At 36.0% G+C, this 27,624-nt stretch overlaps 1 protein-coding gene across 1 annotated transcript in view; it reads left to right on the plus strand.

Annotated features, from left to right (window-relative positions):
• Positions 1 to 27,624, plus strand: part of CEP350 (centrosomal protein 350) — a 151,046-nt gene that overhangs the window by 93,808 nt on the left and 29,614 nt on the right. The window contains exons 25-29 of the mRNA XM_037737047.1: positions 6,325 to 6,471; positions 9,206 to 9,363; positions 14,927 to 15,126; positions 22,780 to 22,991; positions 24,831 to 24,975. Coding sequence (XP_037592975.1) covers positions 6,325 to 6,471; positions 9,206 to 9,363; positions 14,927 to 15,126; positions 22,780 to 22,991; positions 24,831 to 24,975 — 862 coding nt within the window. The remainder of the gene's footprint in view (positions 1 to 6,324; positions 6,472 to 9,205; positions 9,364 to 14,926; positions 15,127 to 22,779; positions 22,992 to 24,830; positions 24,976 to 27,624) is intronic.

The following is a 27,624-nucleotide window of genomic DNA, read 5'->3' on the forward strand; positions in this document are numbered from 1 at the left end:
TTGTCTTTTTAATCCAAAAAAAATTGGTTTTAAAATAAATTAATATTTTTCTTAGTTAAAAGAAGTAACTAACTTTCTATAACGTTACAGTAGCTTTCTGTTATAAAATAGAATAAAAACAAGATTTATAAATGTATTCCTCATTGTGTGGGGGTTTCTTTTCACTTTCTTGATAACATCCTTTGAAGTATAAAATTTTTCATTTTGATACATCTAGTATTTTATTGCATGCCTGCTGATAACACATTTTTTGTTTTTATTAGTTTGAAAATGTTTAACCTTTATTTTTGAAGGGTATTTTTAATAGGCATAAAATTATTTTCTTTCAGTACTTTTAAAGATATTTTTCCATTATTTACTGCTTTCCATTGTTTATGTGGAGAGGTCAGTTATCTTAATCTTGTTATTTTGAAGGTTTCTTTCAAGATTATTTAAAAATTATCCAAATTTTTTAGTAGTTTTACTATGATGCATGTAGGTGTGTTTTCCTTTGTATTCATCCTACTGAGGATTTTCTGAGCTGCTTTTATCTATTGGTCGTTTTATTTTATCAGTTTTTCAAAAACTATCTCTTCATGTATTGCTTCTGCCCATTCTTTTTTTTTTAGAGACAGGGTCTCTCACTCTGTTGCCCAGACTGGAGTGCAGTGGCTTGATCTCGGCTCACTGTAACCTCCGCATCCAGGGCTTAAGCAATCATCTCACGTAAGCCTCCCCTGTAGCTGGGACCACAGGTGTGTGCCACCAGTGCCAGCTAATTTTTTGTAGAGATGGGGGTTTCGCCATATTGCCCAGGCTGGTCTCGAGCTCCTGGACTCAAGTGATCCCCCCACCTTGGCCTCCCAGAATGCTGAGATTACAGGTGTGAGACACTGTACCTGGCCACTTCTACCTCATTTTTTTTCTCCTTTCCTTCAGAGACTTCAATTAGATGTAGTTTAGACCTTTTACCATATACTATGTCTCTTTCCTCTGTCTTGTATTTCATTCCTTAAGACAAACAAATTAGAAACTAAAAACATTGTGCTTCAGTTTGGAAAGTTTCTATTGACCTGTCTTTGAGTTCATTAGTATGTCTTTTACTTTGCCCAGTGTGCTGCTAAGTCTATCCAGTGAGTTCTTAATATGATTTTTTTTTAGTTCTATAATATTACAATACCCTTTAATCTTCTTTTCTTCTTTTCTTTTCTTCTTTCTTTTCAGGTGGAATTTAGCTCTTCTTGCCCAGGCAGGAGTGCAATGGTGGCAATCTTGGCTCACTGCAACCTCTGCCTCCCGGGCACAAGTGATTCTTCTGCCTCAGCCTCCCCAGTAGCAGGGATTACAGGCACCTGCCACCATGCCTGGCTAATTGTTTTGTGTTTTTAGTAGAGATAGTGTTTCACCATGTTGGCCAGGCTGGTCTTGAACTCCTGACCTCAGGTGATTCTCCTGCCTCTGCCTCCCAAAGTGCTGGGATTACAGGCTTCAGCCACCTTGCCCAGCCTACTTTTTAATCTTTTTTCTACATATTATCCATAGTTATTTTAATTTTCTTGACTGCTATTTCTTCCCTGTCTGCTTATATGTGACCATCTGTGCCTCTTATTACTATTGTCTGTTTTCTTTTAACTATCATATGGCCCCTTTTCTCTGCATGCCTAGCAATTTTTTTTAATTGAATGCTAGACACTCTATATAAATCACTGCAAAAGCTCCAGCTGATGGTCTCTTCCCCCAGAGAGGATTTATCCTTTCTTTTGCTATGCTATTAGAGTTACCAGCTGTTCATCTTAATTCATTCAAAAACTGTGCTGCGTTAGGGTTGGGTTGTAGAGTTGGTAAGCCTCAGTCTACTTCTGGTTTGCATTGTCCCTGGTTTGGGGCCCTCCTGAGATTCACTGGAAACCCAGACAAAATTTTTTATTTAGCACAAGAAACTGGGGATTCCTGCTCTGCTTTTGAGACTTTTCTGGGTTAACTTCTTAGCCCTCTGTGTGCTACTTCAGGACTTGACAACTGCTTTGAGGAGAATGAGAATTTGAGGTCTCCTGAGTCTCCCGTTTTATCACTGCCTCTCTGTGTAGCTGGTTAGAGTTGACTGGTGTAACCACTTTGAGTTGAGAGCACTTGCCAATATCTGGTTCAGTTGAGGACATACATAATATATGACTCAGCAGTTCTGTCTTGGTATATATCCTAAGAAAGCTTTCACATATGTGCAGAGGAAAATGGAAATAATTTAACCTCTTCAATAAAAGAATAGATGAGATAAAACATATTCTTGCAAGAAAGTATAATAGTGTAGGAAACTGAATATATTAGCTATCAGCACTGTCTATAGAGATTTCTGAAATGGTAATTTTCTGTGTCTGTGGTGTCCAGTACTGTAGCTACTAGCCACATGTAGCTAGAAGCTGTCATATGGGACAGTGTAACATTAGATCTTCACTTATCAAAAACCATAATGTTCTTTTTTATAGTAAAGCAAGATGCAAATAATATATGCAGTATTATACCAGTCATATAAAAATTTTTTAAGTAACCTGTTAGTAGTATATGTTTTATGGAATCACTCATGCATCGAAAGTAAAAAAAGCAAATAGGAATGATAACACTTCTAGGGGAGAGAGGAAGGAGGAAGAGATTGGCATGGAGTTTGGTTTCATCTGTGTTTATCTATTTATAGACCACAACAGATTTGAAACAAATGTGCAAACTGCTAACTGTGTTTAATGCCAATGTAGGGATATGAGTGACTACTTTCTCTGTTTGTAATAACTTAAGAATTTTTTAAGTAAATGTGCAAAATATACTCTTCGATCCAATTGATTACCCCTGAAAAGTTGCCTTATAAAGTTAAATGAATCAAAGTGTAAGAATATATGTGCTAAGATATTCATTGCCGCTGTATCCGTAAGAATTCTTTTTGACTGATAGTGAAATGGCTGGCTCTAAGCGATTTGGTACAACTGTATCCAAAAAAGAGACACCATATTTTTCTATGTCTTATTCTTATTTCACTCCCTGAAGTGACATTCATAAAACATAAAAATAACCATTTTAATAAAGTGAATAATTCACCTATACCTTTCACCATTTTAATGTGAACAATTCGTTTGTACAACCTTATGAGTTATTCTTACAAGAGGAGCAAACCTTGTTTTCCAAGTATTCCTTAGAAGTCATCTCTTTTTTCTTCTGGGCTTGAATTGGGTGAATTTATACATTATTTGGTTCAGAAACTCAGGCTTAGGTTAGTAGAAGTTTGAAAATATCTTTTGTGAAACTCTGGCCACTAAGACCCTTTCACAGGTCTGGAAGGTTAAACTATTTTCATAATGATGCTGGGATTGGATATGAATTTGCCCTTTTCGTTGTGTTGACATTTTACACTAAATGGTAGAAAACAATGCTGAGTAATACTGCTGGTGCTTTAGCACAAGTCATTGGCACCAAACTGTTTTGGTAATTGTCTTATTCTTCATGCCACTTACTCACAGTTTAAAAAAAAGTTTCACTTAAGAATGTCCTGAGTTAAGTAGTAAGAATTATTAGTTTTATTGTCTTGAACCCTTGAGTACATGTCTTTTTTTGTATTCTGCATGACAGAAATGGGAAGTCCATTATGAAGCACCTTTGCTGGATACCAGAATATAGTGATTAATTCAAGAAGTATTTGTGTGCTTGTTTGAATTGCAAGCCTTTCCCCCCGCTGCCCCCCAGCATGGAATAGCATTTTTACTTGAAAGAATGATTCAAGGCAAACTGTGCTGATTCAGATTTGGGTATTTGACAGATATTTTTCTCAAAAACGAAAAAAGTATGCCTGTCATTTCAAACAAAAAAAAACTGACAATGTATGTTGCCAATGATAAAATTCAAGCTTTCACACAAAAGTCAGAATTTTGAAAAATTTCTCTTGGCCACCCAAAATAATTTTTCTTTTGAGATTAATGGTAATATTAATGAGTATAATTTTTTGATATTTCATAATGAAATGTGTCAACATTTAGAAAATCCGCATACCTTAGTGAACCAACATTTTCCCAATGACCAATGCACAATGTTAAAAAAAAAAAGAAAAATCAAGCTAGGTGATAAAGAGATTTGCAATACTATAAAATGTCATTCTTTTCACTAAATTATTTTTTGTTTTGGGAAATATAGTTATTTTCTTTAAAATGTACACAACCATTGTATACTCATGGGAGAATGAGAGTGGAAAAGAGCAAGTGATGTATTTGCTAAAAATGTATTTAGTATTACAAACAATGGTTTGATGCTGAGAGTCCACTGACAGGGTCTCAAGACTTCCAGGGACTCCATAGAGCACACTTTGAAAACAGCTACTCCAGAAAAATTTACAAATATGCTCAAGGAGACAAAAATATAAGGCTCTTCACTTACAGCATTGTTTGTAGAATAGTAAAAAAAAATAGACGACAGCCTTAAAATCCCACCATATGTGGTGGACACAATGGCTCACGCTTATAATCCCAGTGCTTTGGGAGGCTAAAGCAGATGAATCACTTGAGGCCAGGAGTTTGAGACCAGCCTGGGCAACATAGCAAGAGCCTGTGTCTACAAAAAAAATTAAATTAAATTAAAAATTAGCTGTGAATGGCGGCACGTGCCCGTAGTCCTAGCTGCTTGGGAGGCTAAGGTGGGAAGATCACTTGAGCCCACAAGTTTGAGGCTACAGTGAGTTGTGACTGGGCCACTGCATTGCAATCTGGGTAACAGAGCAAGACCGTGTCTCTAAAAAATGTAAAAAATAAAAATCCCACCATATGGGTGGTAGATAAATAGATGGTTCTCCAGTTTAATTTTATGCAGCATTAAAAGGCATAAATTTGCATGGTGAAATATCAAAAGTGATATCTTTTAAAGCAAGATTTAAAATATGTACGTATGATATTTTATAAAATATTTTTAAACATACAAACCAAATAGTTTATCTTTTTTTGCAGATAAGCACAAATATTTTTAGGAGAATTTAAAAAGAATGTACTGGAAGGATAGATACCAAACCCATGATAGTTGTTACCTCTGAGGGGCTGGGCACAAGATTGCAGACTAGTTTTATCTGTAATATTTTATTTCTTTACAGGATTAAAGACTAGGAGAATATGTAACTGAATATTAACAATTGTTAACTTGGTGTTTTGGAAATGTAGGTGTTTTTTAAGCACTTTCTTGCATTTTAAGGTAGTTTCAAAAACTCTCAATGATTAAAATAATTACAACTAACAAATTTTATGTCTTTATTATGCTTTATTGACAAAAAAAATTGATTGATAGATAAGTAGATAGATAGATTGATTGATTGATTGAGACAGGGTCTCACTCTATTGCCCGGGCTGGAGTGCAATAGCATGATTTCCGCTCACTGCAACCTTGACCTCTGGGCTGAGGTTGACCCTCCCACCTCAGCCTCCCAAGCAGCTGGGACCACAGGTGAGCACTACCACGCCTGGCTAATTTTTGAGTCCTTTGTAGAGGTGGGGTTTCACCATGTTGCCCAGGCTAGTCTTGAACTCCTGGTCTCCAGTGAGCTGCCTGCTTTGGCCTCCCAAAATGCTGGGATTACAGGTGTGAGCTACCATGCCCAGAAAACAGATTTAAATAAATTTATTTTTAAAAAAGGATTCTCTGTTAAATTTTGACAGTTATTAGCATTGAAGTATATTATCTTCTGCCCACATAGCAACTGAAAACGTAATAATCTGTCTGGAGAGAGATTGGTGCAATGTAGCTTTAATGTTTTGGTAGTACTGTAGGCAAAAGCAGGTTTTTTTTTAAAGCAATTTAAACAACTGTTTTTAAGAACCATAAAATGATTTACTGTCTTTGACTTGGTTATTTTACTTATAGAAATCTCTCCTAAAGAACTAGTCCATGGTATGAAACAGCTATGGGCATTAAAGCATTCTTTGGGATAGTAAAAAATTATAGGGCCCTAAAAGTTTAGCAGTAGAATAATAGTTACATTAATTAGATTACTTGATAAGCAACTATTAAACTAGTAAGTATAAACATTGAGTAGCATGGAAAAATGTGAAATATATGTTATGTTTTAAAACAGGATATGAAATTATCAATCTAAGTATAATTTAAATAAATTTAAGGGATAATATTAAATTATTTTAGAATGGTGGGATTGTATATGATTTATTTCCTCCCTCGCTACTTTTAAAACTTTCCTGTATTACTACTTCTATTATAAGATACTGTATGTATTATATGTGTTTATTTTTAATATATGTGATGATTTTTTTAAAATATTACTTTGGCCTTGTCTTCTCCCCATCATAATGCCTCTCCTACCTCTTTAAACCTTAGGCAGAAATAAAACGTCTTCAAGAAGCCAATAAGGCAGCTCGGAAGGAAAGACAGCTGATTCTTAAACAGCAGGAGGAGATTGAAAGGATCCGACAGACCACCATAAAACTACAGGAGAAGTTGAAGTCTGCAGGGGAGAATAAATTGGTAAATTACATGAAGTTATGATTTGTTTCCTGTCTTATGTGGACTGCCGATATCCAGCCCTGTCTCATGTTCTAAGATGATATTCATTCGAGCAGTATGATACAATAATGGACTAAGATAAAGTTCTATGGATGTGCCAGTCTTAGTCCATTTTCTGTTGCTATAACTGAATACCTAAGACTGGGTAATTTATAAAGGAGCAACATTTTTTCTTCTAGTTCTAGAAGGTGAGAAGTTCAAGGTCAAGGTGCCACATCTGGTGAGGACCTTCTTGCTGGTAAGGACTCTCCACAGAGTCCAAGGGGTGATGCAGGGCATCACATGACAAGCAGACTAAGCGTGCTAGCTCAGTGCTCTCTTTCTTCTCTTATTAAGTCACTAAAGTCCAACCCTCATGATGTCATCTATTTCTAATTACCTTTCCAAAAGCTCTCAAATACCATAGTCTGATTTCCCACTCTCTTATGTTACAATGAGACTTAAGATTCAACATGAGTTACAGAGGGGACAAACATTCAAACCGTAGCAAAGCCCTAATGTATAGTGAGAGTTTTATTTTATTTTTTCCTATTGTATATACAAGTTTTTAAAGGGGCATGTGGTTCTTACATAATATTGGTTTAATTTAGAGTATTTTTCACTTACAAACTAAATTGGAACAGAGGGCTTTGCTATTACTCATCAATCCAAATGTTTTCTTCAGAATTAATGGGGGAGACTGTTTTAGTATTTACATAATACTCATTTTAGCTATCCAACTTTAATACAATGATACATGATTCAAAGCAGATACCAGACACAGACAAAATTTGAACCTATTCCTTTTTTTTATTGAAACAGGGTCTCACTCTGTCACCTGGACTGGAATGAAGTGGTACAATCATAGCTGACGGCAGCCTCGACCTCCCTGGGGGTCAGGTAATCCTCTCACCTCAGCTTCCTGAGTAGCTGGGACTACAGGCATGCACCTCCACTTCCAGCTGATTTTTTGTATTTTTTGTAGAGATAGGTTTTTGCCATGTTGCTCACAGTGGTCTCCAACTTCTGGGCTCAAGTGATCCATCTGTCTTAGCCTCCCAGAGTGTTGGGATTATAGGCGTGAGCCACCATATCCAGTGGACCTGTTCTAAGGTACTATAAAATGTCAGTGTAGGGCTGGGTGCCATGATTTGTGCCTGTAATCCCAACACTTTGGGAGGCCTAAGTGGGCAGATTGCTTTAGCTCAGCAGTTTGAGGCCAGTCTGGGCAACAGGGCGAAACCCAAAGCTCTACAAAAAATACAAAAATTAGCTGGGCATCATGGCATGTGCCTATAGTCCCAGCTACTTGCAAGGTTGAGGTAGAGGATTGCTTCAGCATAACAGGCCGAGGGTGCATTAAGCTCATTGAGCTGTGAGCACACCATTGTACTCCGGCCTAGGTGATAAAGCAAGACCCTGTCTCCAAAAAAAAAAAAAAAAAAAAGTCATTATAGTGTGAGAAAACTAGACTATATAGCAGTAGCAGTATAATATTTTAAATCTCTAATATGCTATGATTTGATTTTTAAAGAACCTTTAAATTTTGGAAAAAAAATGTCAAACAGTACAAAAAAATTCTATAATCCTGAGTTATCTGAGAGTAAGTTGCCAACAAATTAACATTGATACATTACCACCATTTAATCTGCGCATTACAGTAAGTAGATGCCCCTCTCATTCCACCTGGGTTCTGATTCCCCAAGTTGGGCTGTTCCCATCTCTTCACACCTTCTCTTCCTTACCCTCTTTGGACTCTGCCTCTTGTGCTAGGAAATTCTCTGTGGTAAGGCCATCCTCACTGTGTTTGGGCTTGCATTTGTGTGTTGGGTCGCTTCCATATGACATTCTTGTTGGCCTTCTTGGGCTTTGATTCTCCTTACCGGTCATCCTCCTGCGTTAGATGCCGTCTTCATCCTGCTCAGGTCCTGAGACCCCACTCTTGGCCTCCTGTCTCCCTCCATCTCTTTATAGATGGCTGCCTTGCTCTGTCCCATCCAGTGACTTTAAGACTGAACTGTTCAGGAAGAAGAAAGGGAAGCTCAGGGACTCTACTTTGTTTTACAAAATAAAAACAGTTATGACTGTCCCTACCCATCTTCCTGAAAAGTTAGACAAATGACTATTTGTGGGGAAATTATACTAAACAATTAAGCTTTTACATTTTGCTTATCAGAAATAATGTATTGATTAATATTTTCCAAATGTTTTCTTTACAAACTTTGTAAATTTTTGAAAACATTGTTTCACATAAGGAATATTCAAAGGAAAAAAGCCATGCCCTAGTATGATTAGAGTAAATGTTATGCCTTCCAGTCATTCTTTTTGTCTGTACATACATGTTTTATAGATTTACAATGTTTAATTTTGTATTCCTTTTGATGGTTCAACTTTAAAATCTCAGAGAGGACATGTACATAGATTACTGATGGCAGAAACTTTTTTGGATTTCTTACATTTCTTCTTTTTTAAGATTATTATATGTTATGATATTCCCTTTTTCTCTCTGTATATAAATGATATTAAAATATACATAATATGAAATGTACTAGTTTAACAATTTTTAAGTGTATGATATATTTTAACCTTTAATATCTTATTTTCAGTTATTGTTATAAATATTGTATTGTGACATTGTATTAATTTTGAATTGTATTTATGATGGCTTCAGGGTCCTCTTAAAGCCCAATACAATTTTGCCTCTTTTTGTTTGCAGGACTCTCATAGTGATGATGATACAAAGGATAATAAGGCATCCAGTCCTGGTCCAACTGACTTGGAGACCCGCAGTCCTTCTCCCATTTCAATCTCTAGCAGTGAAACTAGCAGCATTATGCAGAAGCTGAAGAAAATGAGAAGCCGCATGGATGAAAAGTAATTCATTTTTATAAATATCTCTTGCTTAGTTACACTGAAAGTAGTACAACAAATAACACTTTTAATATACTTCATTAGATTGAGACAAAATATTTTATGCATTTAGTAGCATTTTAGCAGAATTGTTAGATCAACCTAGAAGCCAATTAACTGTAGATCTTATTTATAAAACAATTTTAATATAAACAGTTGTCTTATTTAAAAAAAACAAGGCTGGGAGTGGTGGCTCACACCTATAATCCCAGCACTTCGAGAAGCTGAGGCAAGAGTATCACCTGAGTCCAGGAGTTCAAGACCAGTCTGGGCAACATAGTGAGAAACCATCTCTACAAAACAATTAAAAAATTAGCTGGGCATGGTAACATGTGCCTATATTCCCAGCTATTTGGGAGACTGAGGTGGGAGGATCCTTTGAGCCTAGGAGGTCAAGGCTGCAGTGAGCTATGATTGTACCACTGCACTCTACCTAGGGTGACAGAGCTAGACTCTTGTCACACACACACACAAAAAATTAATATCTGCACGTGTACCCATAATAAAGTTTTCCACTTTCTTTTATTAAAAGAAAGGCACGTCTGCTAATTCGGGGAAGCAACTAATGTTATATCCTGACATTTCATCCTGTGGCTCTCTGGCACCTCTAAGGCTTATTCAAATAGATGAAATGTTAATCTGGTGAGTTGGTATGAGTTCCTTAGCTGAAACCAGAAAGGCTGAAGTTTTCCAGGAATGTTAATTTGTTAGTCTAACATTCTTCTAAAATAGTTTTAAGAATTATTTTGTAAGGACTCTTGAAGCTTCTCCAACTTAGACATAGCTCAGTTATACATCAGTGTTGACCATATAAAATGACATTATGTGAGACTTTACTCTTTGAGGTGTATATGTAATTAAATATGGTTATAAAGTAGATGCTTGTGGAATCTGTCCTTGCCTCTGAAACCTCTGCCGCATATCTAGCTTCCTCAAAACCCATTAAATATGGAGAAATTAGAAATTTTTGTTGACTACCATTTAAGTGCGCAATTTGAACTACTACAGATTGAATGTAAATTTTAACTTGATAACCTTCGGCAGTATACTGCATATTACCAAATTTAATAATGCTTTATATTATATATACACTTTTACGTGCAATTCCAGGGGATCCATGGACTCCTTGGTATATGAGCAACTAATGATAATGGAAGCACAGTAACATCCCAAACAAATGTAGAATTGTAAATCTTTCTTCTGTGAAGGTATTAAGATTTTGTTGATTTTTGGTATCTTTTATAATGAAAAGATTTTTACACCTAGGAGTTCCATTTAAAATTTAGATCATAATTTTATTCAAAGTATGGAATCATTTTATAATGTGTTGGAATGCAGACCACAATTATATTAGCTCTGTGGGCAACAAAAGTTCTCATGTCACATGGTCTAGCAGTCACATGATCTAGCAGTCTTTTGAGGTACAAAATAAGTGGAAATACTCCAATGGAGAAAGAGTGATAAAATGTTAAAATTAGAAGGGCTGTTAGGGAAGTCATCAAGCATAGTCCCTTTGTTTTTCATCAAGAAATTGAGGCCCACAGAGTTTATGTAGCTTTCCCCAGGTCACACACACAGCAGAATGGTAGAGCTGAAACTAGAATCCTCCTCTCCAGAGTTCAGCTAGCTAAAGTTAAAGTTAAGTTAGCATCTCTGCTTTCAACCTCATAGATTTTTTTTTTTATAGATTTTTTTTTTTAAACCTAAATCGATGACTTAGTTATCTTCAGTAGAAACTGATCCTTCTAAATAGTATTTTGTTGAAATTAGCAGAGTGCTAGATAGCTAATTACTGCAGTTGAATAGCTGTACAGAGCAAGTTCAGATGTGAAAGTGTGACTAAAAGTGGATTAAGGCCTGGGCAATGGCTCATGCCTGTAATCCTAGCACTTCGGCAATGCCGGGACAGGCGGATCACGAGGATGGGAAATCGAGACCATCCTGTCCAACATGGTGAAACCTCGGCTCTACTAAAAATACAAAAATTAACTGGGCATGGTGGTATATGCCTGTAATCCCAGCTACTCAGGAGGCTGAGGCAGGAGAATCCCTTCAACCAGGGAGTTGGAGGTTTTAGTGAGCCGAGATAATGCTACTGCACTCTAGCCTGGTGACAGAACAAGACTCGGTCTCAAAAAAAAAAAAGGTAAATTAAGCTGGCCAGGTGGGTGCCATGGCTCACGCCTGTAATCCCAGTACTTTGGGAGGCTGAGGCGGTGGATCACCTTGAGGTTAGGAGTTGACGACCAGCCTGGCCAGCGTGGTCAAATCCCATCTCTACTAAAAATACAAAAAATTAGCCATAATGATTTCCATACTAGACTGAATCTGTTGTATATCTTTTTCTTGTCCAGTGTTCTGTTACCATCAGAGGACTTGTTGGGGGAAGAATGCCTTGACATCAATCAAAAGCATTTTATATTAGTAGGCATTTATGTCTCCATCATTCACGATTTTTTTTCTTTCCTATGTAGCATCTTGAAGGATGATCAATTCTATTTAGAAATAATGCTCTTTTGTCTCAACTTTATTCAACTTTTAAAGGGCACTTTTTATAAGAATGTATTTATATTTAATTAAAGGGCACTTTTTATAGAATGTATTTATATTTAATAAGGAACATGTTTCTGGAAAGAAATTCTAATTTTAAACTTTTATTACACTGGTTTTTAAACTATTTTATTTTCACTTTCTATTAGTTATTTTGTTCCTCATTCTGAAACTAGAGCTTTTGAATATGCTTAATCTTTAATAGAGGAAAATTATTGTTTTCTATGTTGGGCTAGACAAAAAATTTAAATCGTACATTTTTAAAGTTTATTTCACATGTTCCAATATTATTTTACTTTTTGTACTAGGTCATGCATGCATTTAGCAGTTATGCACTTAAGAGGGTGGGTGATATTTGAATGTTGTGAATAGGTTTTTTGAGCCTTTTGCCAAGTGCTTTGTTTTGCATAATATTTTGATAATTGGCATCAAAATAAGCTTATTGTACATTCATAAAGAATGGCAAGGAAGATTGCAATGTCTTAATTTTAAATTTAGCAAAAATGTTTTTCCTTGAACTTCAGTGCAGAAAATCAAGGCAATCCAGATGTGAATGTGTGTGTTTTTGTGTGTGTGTGTGTGTGTGTGTGTGTAAGTGAAGGAGAAATGAAATACTAAGTTATATGTGATATGTGGGGAAACAGACATTAAAATAGTCTGCTATTTACAAATACATGTAGGCAGGATTATACATAATTTTAAGAATCCAAATGAATGGCTGGATTTATACCTAGATTTTCTCACTTCTATGACATACTGATATTACTCCTTGCCCTTCCAAGGCAAAAAATGTTGCCTTGATCTACAAGTTATTGTTGTTGTGCATGTGAACAGGAGCATGCTCTGTCAAAGAGGATTAACCTTTCCAAAGTTATTACTGGACTTTTTATACACACATACACACACACACACACACACCTATACACACCTATTTACTGTTACAAAAGAAGAAAATTTGGGGTGTTTTTTTCCTGCTTTTATAACTGTAAAATGGAATGTTCTTCTTACCTTTAACCTTAGGAGTAAGCTGTCCATAGCAGTTTTTTTTGTTTTTTTCAATTGACAGTATTTATTGGGACTAGCTCACTTTATTAATTATGCACCCTGATATCTTATAGAATGGGTATTGTATTTCGATATTATTAATTAAGTGGGCCTTTGTTAGTTATAAAGCAAGATGCCTCCAGTAGGTCCTGTTAGCAGTAAGTTTTATGTTGTAGGGTATTTTTGTGTAAATCAGTTTACTAAATTATATTATTTTCAAGCTAGATTGTGATGGTAAGGTTAAGTAAGGCAAATGTAGTACTTTTTAAATTTAACTTCATACTTAAAATACATGACAAGGTACAGATTAAAAAAATCACTTGCTCAGGATTACGTATGTATGTAGAGTTGCTGATATACTAGGTTCATGGCCATAATTGTTATACTATCTGTTAAAGCTTAATTGAAAACTAATTTAGTCCCACAGTGTACTTACTTTACTGACAAATAAGTAAATTTAACTGAAAATGTAGATGGTGGTTAAACAGCATTTGAGAAGAAAGACATGTTTATTCAGAAATCATTGGTAAGATCTATAAAAGTATACTTTTTTAAATGTCACAGAGAGTGTAATGCCTGCTTAACTGAGTCGCTTATAATGTTCTTCAGGAAGCAGATTAAAAGTTCTTCACTCAGCTCTTATGCTTTCCCTTTCTCATTCTTTCTGCCTCTTGATCTCTTGGTTTAAAATCTTCCTCCTTATTTTGTAGACACTGCTCTCCTGTTCACTACTTCTTCTCTGTCTTTACGTCTCATCACTGGGCCTCTCTCAGTGTCTGTTTTCCCAACCTTCATCCCAAATTCCAGCTGTATATCTACAACCAGTTGGTCAGGTAACTTTGCACCTTTTTCAGTGCACTCTTTGATAGAGCATGCTCTGTTCTTTTTGTTTGTTTTATTTGCTTTTTCTCTCTCTTTTTTTTTTAATAGCCTAGAGGCCTCTTGTCAAATGTCCCATAAATTTTACCTTTTGTTTCCACATTAATTTGATGATTGCTCATGATCATTGCTCAAGAAGTAGAGTGACAATTCTTGTGCTTTTTAGTGTTTGTGCGATACATGAATGCATGTTTGTTGGTTAACTACCACATAGATGTAACACCAGTAATGTGAGCAGCTCACATTTTATTTAGTTGTGGCATCTACATTTGAAGATGGTTTATTAGTAGCCTCTAAACTAAGTAATTTTTCCTAACTCAGTAATTTATTCTAACCCTTTAGGCCTAAGATATCATTGGCTATTTAAGTTCAGAAATCAGATTAAATTCAGAGTTTGATGCATTCCTTTACTCAAGTAAATAAATAGTTATGTTTACATGCATTAAACACTGGACTGTGGTGTTCATTTCTCTCCATGAAAAAAAGATTTACCACTTGACGTTGCATTTCTTAGGTAATAGAAGAAGCAAAACTCATTAAACCTGAAGCAAAGCCAGTCAGAAATTTAAAATAAAAGTGAAAAAGGGACATGAACATGTTTTTTGTTTGCTTGCTTGTTTTGGGGCTTTGGGGTTTGTTTTTTATTGTTGTTTTTGGTATTTGTTATTTTGGGGTTTGTGTGTTTTCTAGTCTGAGCCTTCAGAATAAATTCCTTACATCTTCTGTTATGGAAAAGAATAACCTACAAAAAATGAATATGTATGTGTGAACATTATCAGTTATGGTTGTCTAGATATTCTGAAGGTTTTTTTCTGAATATACTATTTTCCCTTTGCTAACTTTACAAACCTTTATGAGTAAAACATAAATTTCGCCATTTTCTGAATAAGTTGACTTATGAAATCTTCCATTATCTCAAGCTTTTTTCAGAGAGAAGAGTAGTGTGAATGTTCTACTTTTGCACAACTTGTTGATAAGGTGGTGAGTGATAGAGCTCTCAAAGTGATCTCTATTGGTTTGTTCTCTCAAACTGTTCTTCATGGTATGACCATAGGTTTCTGACAAAGCGAGAGCAAAAATTAATGCAACGGCGACAACATGCTGAGGAGCTCCTAGAGTGGAAGCGACGACTGGATGCAGAAGAAGCAGAAATCTGTCAAATGGAAAAACAAGCTTTGGCTGCTTGGGACAAAGAATTAATAAAACCCAAAACTCCTAAGAAAGAACTGGAGGACCAGAGAACAGAACAGAAAGGTAATAAATACTGACTGTGTTCAGACTGAAAACTAAAGCCTAACATAATTGAAAGATTTATTTCATGACTTTTAAAAATGAGAGGCTGGGTTCAGTGGCTCACGCCTATAATCTCAGCACTTCTGAAGACCAATGCTGGAGCATCGCTTGAGACCAGGAGTTCCAGACCAGCTTGGGTGACATAGCAGACTCCGATTCTGCAAAAAATTTAAAAAGTAGCTGGGCATGGTGGTGCATGCCTATATTCCTAGCTACTGAGGAGAGAAGCTTGCTTGAGCCCAGGAGGTCAAGGTTATGGAGAACTATGATCACCCCCACTGTGCTCCAGCCTGGGTGACAGAGTAAGACCTCTCTCTAAAAAAAATTATAATTAAAATGAAAATGATTAAGGTGATGCAAATGATGAGAAAGCTGATATAACCACAAATGCTAGAAAGATAAAAAAATTATAACACCTTTATTCCAATATAAACTTGAAAACTTACAAGAAATGACTAAATTCTTCTAAAAACTACAACTTACCAAAGCTTACTCAGTAAGGTAAGAGAACCCCCCTGATTCTTCCACCAGTAGAGGAATTGTACCCCAGTAGCTAAGCATCTTTTTACATTGACCTTCTTTACCTTTACCAGTATATAAGACTTTAAAGGGAGGGATAAACTAGTATTATAATTCTTTACTTTTTCAGAGAGTAGAAAAATAGACATTTCTCAACTCATTTTATGAGGCTAGCATATAAGCTTGATATTATGTCCATAAAAGGACAGTATCAGAAAAGCAAAGGCCAGTCTTACCTATCCTGAATTATATATTAGCACACTAAGTTCAACTATATATACAAATCCTAATACTTAGTGACAGAGTGGGATTAACACACATTAAAAAGATGATATTGTGGTGGATTACCTTAAACAGATTAAAGGAGAAAAATTGATCACCTCAATGGATTAAAAGCATCACCTGTAATCCCAAGAGTTTGGGAGGCCAAGGTGGGCGGATCACATGAATCCAGGAGTTCGAGACCAGCCTGGGCAATATGGTGGAACCCTGTCTCTACCAGAAGTACAAAAAATTAGCTGGGCATGGTGGTGCATGCCTGTGGCCCCAGCTACTCAGGATGCTGAGACATGAGAATCACTTGAGCCCAGGAGGCAGACGTTACAGTGAGCTGAGATGGTACCACTGTATTCCTGGGTGACAGAGTGAGACCCTGTCTCAAAAAAATAAATAAGTAAGGCCGGGCGCGGTGGCTCAAGCCTGTAATCCCAGCACTGTGGGAGGCCGAGGCGGGTGGATCACGAGGTCAAGAGATCAAGACCATCCTGGTCAACATGGTGAAACCCCGTCTCTACTAAAACTACAAAAAATTAGCTGGGCATGGTGGCGTGTGCCTGTAATCCCAGCGACTCAGGAGGCTGGGGCAGGAGAATTGCCTGAACCCGGGAGGCGGAGGTTGCGGTGAGCCGAGATCGCGCCATTGCACTCCAGCCTGGGTAACAAGAGCGAAACTCCGTCTCAAAAAAATAAATAAATAAATAAATAAGTAAAAATAAAAAGCATTTATGATAAAATAAATAAACTTCACATCAAAGTAGCCATAGAAAGGAACTTTCTTTACCCAATAAAGGATATTAACAACAACAAAAAACCAAACCTGTGATAGATACCATCCTTAATGGTAAAACATAGAAACTTCCTTTGTGTTTGGAAATAAGACAAGGATGCTTATTTTTAGCTCTATTCAGCATTGTGTAGAGGTCCTACATATACATTTAAGGCTAGAAAAAGTATTAAAAGCTATATAGAGTGAGAAGAAGCAAAATTCTCATTATTTACAATTAATAAAGCTATACACATAGATAATCCAGAATTTACGTGTTTATTATTAGAATTAATAAGTGAGCTTAGCAAGGTTTCTGGTTATAAAATTCATATACAAAACTCAACTACATGTCTATAGATCAGCAAAAATTGATTAGAAAAATCTAATTTTTAAAAAAGAAACAAATAGAAATAAAATATAATAGAAACCAAAAAAATGAAGTACGTAGGAATAAAATTTAACAAAAAGTGTACAAGATCTTTAAATGGAAAAATTTAGAATTTTATTAGGAGACATTAAAGAAGACCGAAATAACCTGGGTCCAGTGGCTCACGCCTATAATCCCAACACTTTGGGAGGCCGAGGCAGGCAGATCTCTTGAGCTCAAGCGTTCACAACAAGCCTGGGCAACATGACCAGACACTGTCTCTACAAAAAATTAGCCAGGCATGGTGGCACATGCCTGTAGTCCCAGCTACTTAGGGGACAGAGGCAGGGAGGATTGCTTGTGCCTGGGAGGTCAAGGCTGCAGTGAGCCTTGTTTATGCCACTGCACTCTAGCCTAGGTGACAAAGCAAGACCCTGTCTCAAAAAGTATGAGGCAGGAGAATTGCCTGAACCTAGGAGGCGGAGGTTGCGGTGAGCCGAGATCGTGCCATTGCACTCCAGCCTGGGTAACAAGAGTGAAACTCCGTCTCAAAAAAAAAGAAAAAAAAAAATGATGGCTATTAAATACTTACATGGCGTTTCTGTGTTCGGAGGGTTCTTAAGAGTTCACTTACTCCCCACACCACCTTTTGAAGTNAAACTCTGTCTCAAAAAAAAAAAAAAAGACAAAATAAATAGAACATTATTCCATATTCACAGATTCACTGTCATAAGGTACTAACTCTCCTTAAGTTAGTCTATAGATTCAAGACTATTTACGTGAGAAATCCAGCAAGATTTCTTTGTAGGAAAGCTTTGACAAGCTCATTAAAAAATTTATATGAGGCCAGGCACGGTGGCTCACACTGGTAATCCCAGCACTTGGGGAAGCCAAGGCAGGTGGATCACCTGAGGTCAGGAGTTGCAGACTAGCCTGGCCAACATGGTGAAACCCTATATATACTAAAAATACAAAAGTTAGCCAGATGTGGTGGCACATGCCTGTAATCCCAGCTACTTGAGAAGCTAAGGCAGGAGAATCGCTTGAACTCAGGAGGCGGAGGTTGCAGTGAGCCGAGATCATGTCACTGTACTCCAGCCTGCGTGACAAGAATGAAACTCCATCTCAAAAAAAAAAATTATACGAAAGAACAAAGGACTAAAAAGCAACAACACTACTAAATAAGAACCACAAAATGCAGAAAACTTACTTTACTGTGTATGAAGACTTCTAAGGTGTAGTGATTAAAATAATACATTTGCACAGAAAGAGACAAATAGACTGTGAAACAGATAACCCGATCTGTGCATCTATGGAAGCTGACTCTCCTGTTTGTGGGAGGCAAAAATGAAGTTGGATTCCTACCTGACAATATAAAAGATCTGTTCCAAGAAGGAAATAAACAGTTAAGTGAGAAAATTAAAACTATGAAACTTTTAGAATATAAGAGAATGTATTTATGACATCGGGGGAAATAAGGATTTAACATGTTATACAAAGCAAAAACTATAAAGTACAAAATTGATAAATTTGACTTCAGTAAATTAAGAATTTCTGTTTTTTGTCATAAAGTAAAAAATACAAAATAAGATTTTACTACTCACATGACTGAAAAAGGTACAGTATCAAGAATATATAAATAACTCCTGTGAATCAATAATAAAATGAAAACCACATAAAAATTAGAAGAGCAGGCACTTAAAATGAGGAACTCCAAATGGTCACTAAGCGTGGTCAAGGGTTTATGAAAAGATGCTCAACTTCTTTAGTAATCAGGGCATGAAAACCACAAAGAGTTAAAGGTTGGATATCCCTTATCTGGAATGCTTGGGACCAGAAGTGTTTCAGATTTCAGATTTTTTTAGATTTTGGAGCCACTAGCTATGTGTGATTATTAAGCACTTTAAATTTGGCAGTACAACTAAGGAACTGAAATTTTAAATTTAATTGATATTCAAGTAGCCACATGTAGCTGATGGCTACTGTACTGGACAGTGCGTGCAGATTATATATTTTACAAAGTTTTGATGTTTTTCCATTTTGTTTTATGTCACACTATATGGAATATATTTCAAAAGAAAGCTGAAGATTGGCTGATACTGTTTATATTTCTTTACAAATGTCCAAATTTTGCCAGATTTTTATTGACATTTAACTCTGACTTCAAAAATCAGAGATGCAATGAGGCACCACCTCACAGCAATTAAAATATCTGTTATCAAAAAATGGAAGATAAAAAATGTTGGTGAGGATGTGGAGAAATTGGAACCTTTGTGCACTCCTGTTGGAAATGTAAAATGGTTGCAGCTTCTATGAAACAGTGTGTCAGTTCCTCAAAAAAAGTTAAAAATAGAATTAACATGTGATTCAGTAGTTCCACTTCTGGATATATATCCAAAAGAATCGAAAGCAAGATCTCAAAGATATATTTGTACATGCATGGTTGTAACAGCATTATTCACAGTAGCCAAAGGGTAAAAGCCATCCAAGTATGCATCAACAGATGGATAAGCAAAATGTGGGAAATATGTACAATGGAATATTATTTGGCCATAAAAAAGAAGGAAATTCTGACACATACTGCATTTGTTTATGAAACTTGAAGACTTTATGCTTAGTAAAATAAACCAGTTTCAAAAGAACAAATACAGTATGATTCTTACATGAGGTACCTAGAGTAGTCAGATTCATAGAGACAGAAAATAGATTGGTGATTGTCAGGGGCTAGGGTGAGGGAGGATGGGAATTTGTTTAATGGGTACAGAGTTTCAGTTTTGGAAGAAAAAGTTCTGGAGATGGATAGTGGTGATGGTTGCACAACAGTGTGAATGTACTTAATGTCACTGAACTGTACATTTGGTTAAGATGGTAAATTTTATGTGTATTTTGCCATAATTTTTCAAAGTTAATTTTTAAGAAGTCAGGGAGTATAGGAAAAGATCTTGAAAGACACACGTCTGCCAACCAAACTTACCCACCACTGGTTTACCTTTGAGATATGGCAATCAGGTAAGCGAAAGTGGTTGAGGATGGCGTGTGAAGTAGTCACTTTACATCCTTCTCTAATATTTGAAGTTTAAAAAAAAAACTATTACAATTTTTGAAATGTGGGAAAAGGAAAAAATGAAGTCTTCCAAAGAGACAGATGAGAGAATCCTCGGTGGTTATCTCTCAGGAGGTCGTAGTAAAGGTGACTTTCATTTTTTTTCTTTATAGTTTTTATATTTGAGTTTCTCTTTTGATGAGGTGACTTATAATTATAAAATAAAGTATCTCTATTGAGGGCTATAAAGCAGAAATATAAGGGTTCTATTCTCTACTACCTGAAAATTAAAACATTTTCTAAACCCTTTTCAAAGTTCCTTTTTTTTTGTTTTGTTGTGTTTTGTTTTGAAACAGATTCTTGCTCTGTTGCCCAGGCTAGAGTGCAGTGGCATGATCTCAGCTCACTGCAACCTCTACCTCGTGGGCTCAAGTTCCTGTGCCTCAGCCTCCTGAGTAGGTGGGACTATAGGCATGCACAACCATAGCCGGCTAATTTTTTTTTTTTTTTTTTAAAGTAGAGACAGGGTCTCTCCATGTTACCCAGGCTAGTCATGATTTCCTGAGCTCAGGTGATCAACTGCCTCTGCCTCCTAAAGTGCTAGGATTACAGGTGTGAGCCACTGCACTTGGCCCACATTCTTTTTTCTTTTCTTTTTTTTTTTTTTTTTTTTGACGGTGGGGAGACAGAGCCCTCCGTTGCCCACACTGAAGTGCAGTGGCATGATCTTGGCTCACTGTAACCTCTGCCTCTGGGGTTCAAGCGATTCTCCTGCCTCACCCTCTCGAGTAGCTGGGATTACAGGCACGTTCCACCACACCCAACTAATTTTTATTTTTGTAATTTCAGTAAAGAAGGGGTTTCACCATGTTGGTCAGGCTGGTCGCAACGTCCTAACCTTATGCCCACCTCGGCTTCCCAAGGTGCTGGGATTACAAGCGTGTGCCACCATGCCTGGCTGGCCCACATTCTGTCTTTCATAGATTAAATATCCCTGATGATTTTTAGAATTTTTTCATTCATTCATTCAACCATTTCTATTATGCCACACATACACAGTAAAAATATACCTCTTAAATTTTGGATTAAATGCTTTGGAATGTCATATCACTCTTATTTTTTGAAGTAAAACATTATTTGGGGGCATAGGTATTTCTTATGTTAAAAAAACTTACAGATTTCAGGTCTAGAAGGAGATAATTACAGACAAAATATTTAAGTGACATTTTAAAATTTGAGTACATTAAACATTTCCAGTACATACTCAAAGCTTGATATTATAACCTCCTTTTGAGGCATGTTAGCTGTGGAGGCAAAGAAAGCAAGCCATGTACATTTGTAAGATTATGCAAGAATGTGTGCCAAAATTTTGTTTAGTGTCAAACATCATTCTGTTTTCTTAGAAAGAGCAGAAGCCACAATAGACAGGAAATTCCCAAAGCAAGACAGTGCTATAAATTTTGAGAGTGCTAAATAAAATTCATAGTATCTTCATCTCCATCAGTGCATGTAGTCTAGTTCATTCCTTTTTAGTGCTGTGCACCATTTCATTGTATAAATATACCACAATTTATTTTGCTATCAGTAGACTTTTGTGTTTTTTCCAATTATTGACTGCTACAACAATCCTGCCAATGAACATGTACTTGTCTCCTGCTGCATATAGGTAAGATTTATCTAGAATGTATACCTAGGATTGGAATTGCTAGAATATGTGTTTTCATCCTTTCCAAGTAATACCAAAGTAGTTGGACCAGGCCAGCGCGGTGGCTCACATCTGTAATCCTAGCACTTTGGGAGGCCAAGATGGGCAAATCACTTGAGTCCAGGAGTTTGATACCAGCCCAGGCAAAATGGTAAAACCTCATCTTTACTAAAATTGGAAAAACAAGTGGGAGAATCACCTGAGCTTGGGAAGATCAAGGCTATGGCGAGCCCTAGTCACACCACTGCTTTCCACCGTGGATGACAGAATAAGACCCCCATCTCAAAAAAAAATACAAAAAGTAGTTGGACCAATTTCTACTCCTAAAGGAATGGATATGAGTTGAAACTGCTCTGCACCCTGCAAACACTTAAATTGTAAGTTACTATCATTGCTGATTATGGGCGGTAGATATCTTCTCTCAGTTGGCATCAGCCGAAATTCTTAATTAGACTAAACAGACTTTATAGTAAATGTTAAGTGATGATGATAAGGAAATTCTATCTAAATGCAGTGAGTAGGCCAGGCACGGTCGCTCATCATGCCTGTAATCCCAGCACTTTGGGAGGCCAAGGCAGGTGGATCACTTGAGGTCAGGAGTTCGATACCAGCTTGACTAACATGGTGGGACCACCTTCTCTACTGAAAATACAAAATTAGCTGGACGTGGTAGCACACACCTGTAATCTCAGCTATTTAGGAGGCTGAGGCAGGAGAACTGCTTGAACCTGGGAGGCAGAGTTTGCAGTGAAACAAGATGGCGTCATTGCACTCCAGCCTGGGCAACAAGAGTGAAACTCCGTTTCAAAAAGTAATAATAACAATAATAAATAAATGCAATGAGCAATAATATGCTAAAAACAATGTTTATTAGTGTAATTTTCCCATTGACCAAGATTGTATATTTTTTTCTTGTTTTCTCCCTCTCTTGATAGAAATAGCAAGTGAAGAGGAATCTCCAGTACCTCTGTACTCTCATCTAAACAGTGAAAGCTCCATTCCAGAAGAATTAGGCAGCCCTGCTGTTGAATACGTACCGTCTGAGTCTATAGGACAGGAGCAACCAGGGAGTCCAGATCGCAGTATACTAACTGAAGAAATGGTTTGTTCACAGGAACTAGAATCTTCTACCTCTCCTAGTAAACATGTAAGTTAATGTATATTTATATCTTAAAGATTCTCTAGGAAAAAACTGCCTGAAAGTTATATTACTAACAGTTATATTATTGCTATTAATGACAGTATTAACTACTGTATCACCATACTTGTAACATACAGGATATAACATTTGAATAGAAATAAAGCTTTTCATTTACTTCTGGCATTAATGGAGGTTATAAAATCGTATGCTATCAAGTCTGTTAATATTGAGGGAATAGGAACTTTCAAAGTATGAAAAACAATTTATAGGAACAACACAGTTTCTTTCTGAAATTTGTTTTTTCACATAACAAAACCAGTAAGATCTTAAAATACAAGAGTACCTTTACTGTAACTCAGTTAATAACTTCTGTATAACTCATAGAATAAAAATAGTGGTTTAATCTCTTAAAGGCAGGTCTGAAATAGTTATTGATTTTAAATTAAAATAATGGCTATTATTAGGCTAAGAAGATTTTCTACATTGTCCTTAACTATGTACTTTATAGAAAAAAACTAGCTGGTAAAAACTCAAGATAGAAACTTAACTGTTTTTGTTAAATATAGCAAAAAATTAGCAAAACAGTATTAAATATTTAGTATACTGTGATATACTAAAGTATACACAGACATTGTTGAAGCCTCTTTATGTTTTTTTTATTTTAAATCTACCCAAATTCAGAATGGAATATCCTTTGTTAGAGTCTTCTATTTTTATTGTGGATGGAAAGAATTAATTTCATTTCCCCTGTTGAAAAGTCAGTTAGATTCATATGTGTTACAGCACCTAGAAGATGTAGAAGAAAAACATTTTTTATTCAATGAAGATCCTATTTAATATTATGTTAAAAAATATTCCGGTGTCCTTGTGCACATACTTGAAATCAGCATTTTTAGGTTATTAAAGATTTTTAATAATTATGTTAGTGGTTTCTTATTTATTACATGATAATATTAGGCTTGTATAGATAATTTACTTGTAGCATTATCTGTTATTCTGTAAATTTCTACCGTCTAGGTATTTACAACCAAACTGCATTTAAACAATCTTACAAGTTTATTAGTTCTTATAAATTGATTAGATTCTACCTAGCATCATTATTGATGAGGCTCAGAATAGCCAAGAACTGATTGACTATTAAAAATTAGAGCTTTTTTCACAAGAAAATATAACACAGAAGTCTAAACTATTATGTCCTAAAGTGGTTTTTATAACAAAAGCTAACACTTATTGAGTGTTTACTTACCAAGTGTTTACCAAGTGCCTTACATGGATTATCTCATTTAATCCTGGCAAGAATCCTATAAAGTAGCTGCTGTTCTAATCCCCAAGCGAGGAAACTTACCCAAAGTCACAGGGATAGGAAGTGATAGTAGCTAGGAATCAAATCAGGCATCTCACTTCCACCTGATGTCACTGTAGAAATTTTCTTTTGTTCTCTTGTGGGCAAACTTCTTATGCTCTATTTTCTTCTTCCCTTCCTCTCTCCCCCTCTCCTTTCCATAAAAGTAGTACATACTTTGTATTTTTTAAATTAAAAGAATGTGGGAGTAAATATCACTGACATGATAATCACTTCTAATTTATTGTAAACCTTGTTAAAAGCATGCTCTTATAATTTTTCTTCAAAAAAATTGAGGTCTTATCTCTTCTATAATTTGTAACCATTTAAAAAAAATGAGCTTTCCCAGGTTGAATAATGTGTAAACTTTTTTTCACTTATGTCCAACAGTTATTTTAAATTCTTTGTAAATATTACCTTTAAATGGCTAGTATCTCAAATTTTAAATAGAATTTTATAATTACATCACCAAATAGTTCTCATTTGGTTTTCTGTTTTAACAGTCACTTCCCAAAAGCTGTACATCTATGTCAAAGCAGGAGTCTAGCAAAGGAAGTCATAGGACTGGAGGACAATGTCACCTGCCTATCAAGTCCCATCAGCACTGTTACAGTTGGTCAGATGAGTCATTATCTATGACACAGTCAGGTAAGACTAATCCTGAGGAGTTTGTATTTGTGTTGTATTTGAACAGCCTCTGCTCTAAAAGGCTTCAAGGAATTTGTGGACCTTAAGAAGCATATGTAGACAGTCAATGGTGGGTTTATGTAAGATTGTGAGGAGGATTAATATCATATTTATGAGTATTGCCATATTGAATATATTGAGTTAAACATATTCAGTGTCTTGCATTTTTTTTTTTTTTTTTTTCCTCTGAAACAGAGTCTGACTCTGTTACTGAGGCTGGAGTGTAGTGGTGCAATCTTGGCTCACTGCAACCTCCACCTCCCAGGGTCAAGCGATTCTTCTGCCTCAGCCTCCCGAGAAGCTGGAATTACAGGTGCCCACCACCACACCTAGCTAATTTTTGAATTTTTTTTTTTTTTAAGTAGAGACGGGGTTTCACTATGTTGGCCAGGCTGGTCTCAAACTTCTGACCTCAGGTCCTCAGGTGGTCTACCCATCTCGGCCTCCCAAAGTGCTGGGATTACAGGTGTGAGCCACTGCACCCTTCCTAGTGTATTGCTTTTTGAACTCAGTTTTAGTTTTGAGAGTAAGTATTTAGTAAAGAAAACATGAAAAATGTTTTTTTGGTTTTTTGTTTGTTTGTTTTTGTCATTGATCCTGTGCTATACACTTGTGTTTTCCATGTGTCAGACGATAGTAAATCCTGGAATATTTCCACACCCATATTTATAGCTCTCCTTTGAGTTAACTATATAGTATTTCAAAGAGTAGATGTGCCGTAATTTATTGAACTATTTCCTTAGTGATGGCCATGTAGATTTTCTCAAATATTTCACAATTGCAAATAATGACATAATAAACATCTTTATGTAAATATTTATGCAGATGTATATATGCAGTCGTATATCACTCAATATCCAGGCTATGCTCTGAGAAATGTGTCATTAAGCAATTTCATCAGTGTGTGAACTTCATAGAATGACACACCTAGATTGTGGATCCTTACTGTACTCTCAGGCCATATGGTATAGCCTCTTGTTCCTAGGCTGTAATACCTGTACAGTATTACTACACTGATGACTGTAGGCAATTTAAGTATTTGTATATCTAAACATAGAAAAGGTGTAGTAAAAATATAATATTATAATCTTGGGACCACTATCATATATATGTAGTCTGCTGTGTAGTCTGTCATTGACTAAACTGTCATATGCGGTACATAACTCTATGCCTGTGTGTGATATCACATATCATTTATATGTGTGTTTATCATATATATGATGAAAGCTCGTTTTGTGTATTTAACTATGGAATAGATTCTTAGGAATAGAATCACTTTGAGTCAGAACAGTTGAAGAATGTCTCATATTTCTCTGTGGAAAGTTATTAATGTTTTTGTAAATTTGCTTTTGTGTACGTTGGTAAAAAATTACTTCCAGAAGAATAAAATGTCAGTAGACATAAACTTGAATACTTGGAAACATGGGTTCTTATCCTGGATCTGTTACTTACTGGTGACTTTCTTCAAGTTTCTTTGCCAATACTAGATTATCTTTTTCATTTGTTAGCAGTGGAATAATGTTTCAACCATCCTTGCTTGAGTTATGCACCAAGGATTAATGATAACATTTGTAAGATACTGTTTTATTGGTGGAGCTTATTTAAGTAAGAATGAATAGTTTTAGAAAAGTAGGTCTGAGATTTCTAAACTACAGATTCACTACCTATTCAAGATGACATCATTTATATTCAGTATTTGTGGAAGTGGTAGATATTAATGTAGTGGAGTTATAATGCTTTTAAATAAGTGATGGAGAGTTTATCAACCAAGCTAATATAATCAGTGTGTGTCAAATAATCAGAAACTAATTTTTAAAAATCAGGATATTCTAACAAGTTATTTTGTTTTGAGACAGCTTCTAGCCCTGTCGCCCAAGCTAGAATGCAGCGGCATGTTCTCAGCTCACTGCAGCCTCCGCCTCCTGGGCTTAAATGATTCTCCCACCTCAGCCTTCTAAGTAGCCAGGACTACAGGTGCATGCTGCCCATGCGGCTAATTTTTTTTTTTTTTTGTAGAGATGGGGTTTCGCCATGCTGCCCAGGGTGGTCTCAAACTGCTGACCTCAAGCAGTCTGCCAACCTCGGCCTCCCAAAGCACTGGCGTGAGCCAGTGCACCAGGCCCACATTTGGTTCCTTTAGTACTTAAAAACATAAACATTTTCCAAGGCCTTTTATCTAAAAACTCCAGGTTTTTCATCAGTTTCTATTAAATCATCAACCATAGATGGTAAAGATATTTTTAGTAGAAAATCATTGCTAGCATAGGGGCAGAATTGAAACTAAGCCTGTGAGAATGTAGTGATCTACAAAATCTTATCAAAATAGTAATTTTGGAAGCACATAAATATTGAGCTCTGCCTATGCTTAGGGCTCAGTATGATGCCCCTGCTAATATAAAACAAGCCTAACTTTCCTAGTATGCCTTAACTCAGTGTCATAGAAGTGACAGGAATTCAGATTTTATTATTCCTTATTCAGATACATATACCACACTATTAAAAAGACAATAATCTTTTTGCATTTAAATAACTTCCTTAACTAGCTTTTAATAAATTTAACTTGAAATAACTGATAAAATCCTGGCTTATGATGTAATGTTAAATCTGAGT

This window comes from Cebus imitator, unplaced genomic scaffold (genome assembly GCF_001604975.1).
Source record: "Cebus imitator isolate Cc_AM_T3 unplaced genomic scaffold, Cebus_imitator-1.0 Scaffold33, whole genome shotgun sequence".
In the NCBI taxonomy this organism is placed as follows: Eukaryota; Metazoa; Chordata; class Mammalia; order Primates; family Cebidae; genus Cebus; species Cebus imitator.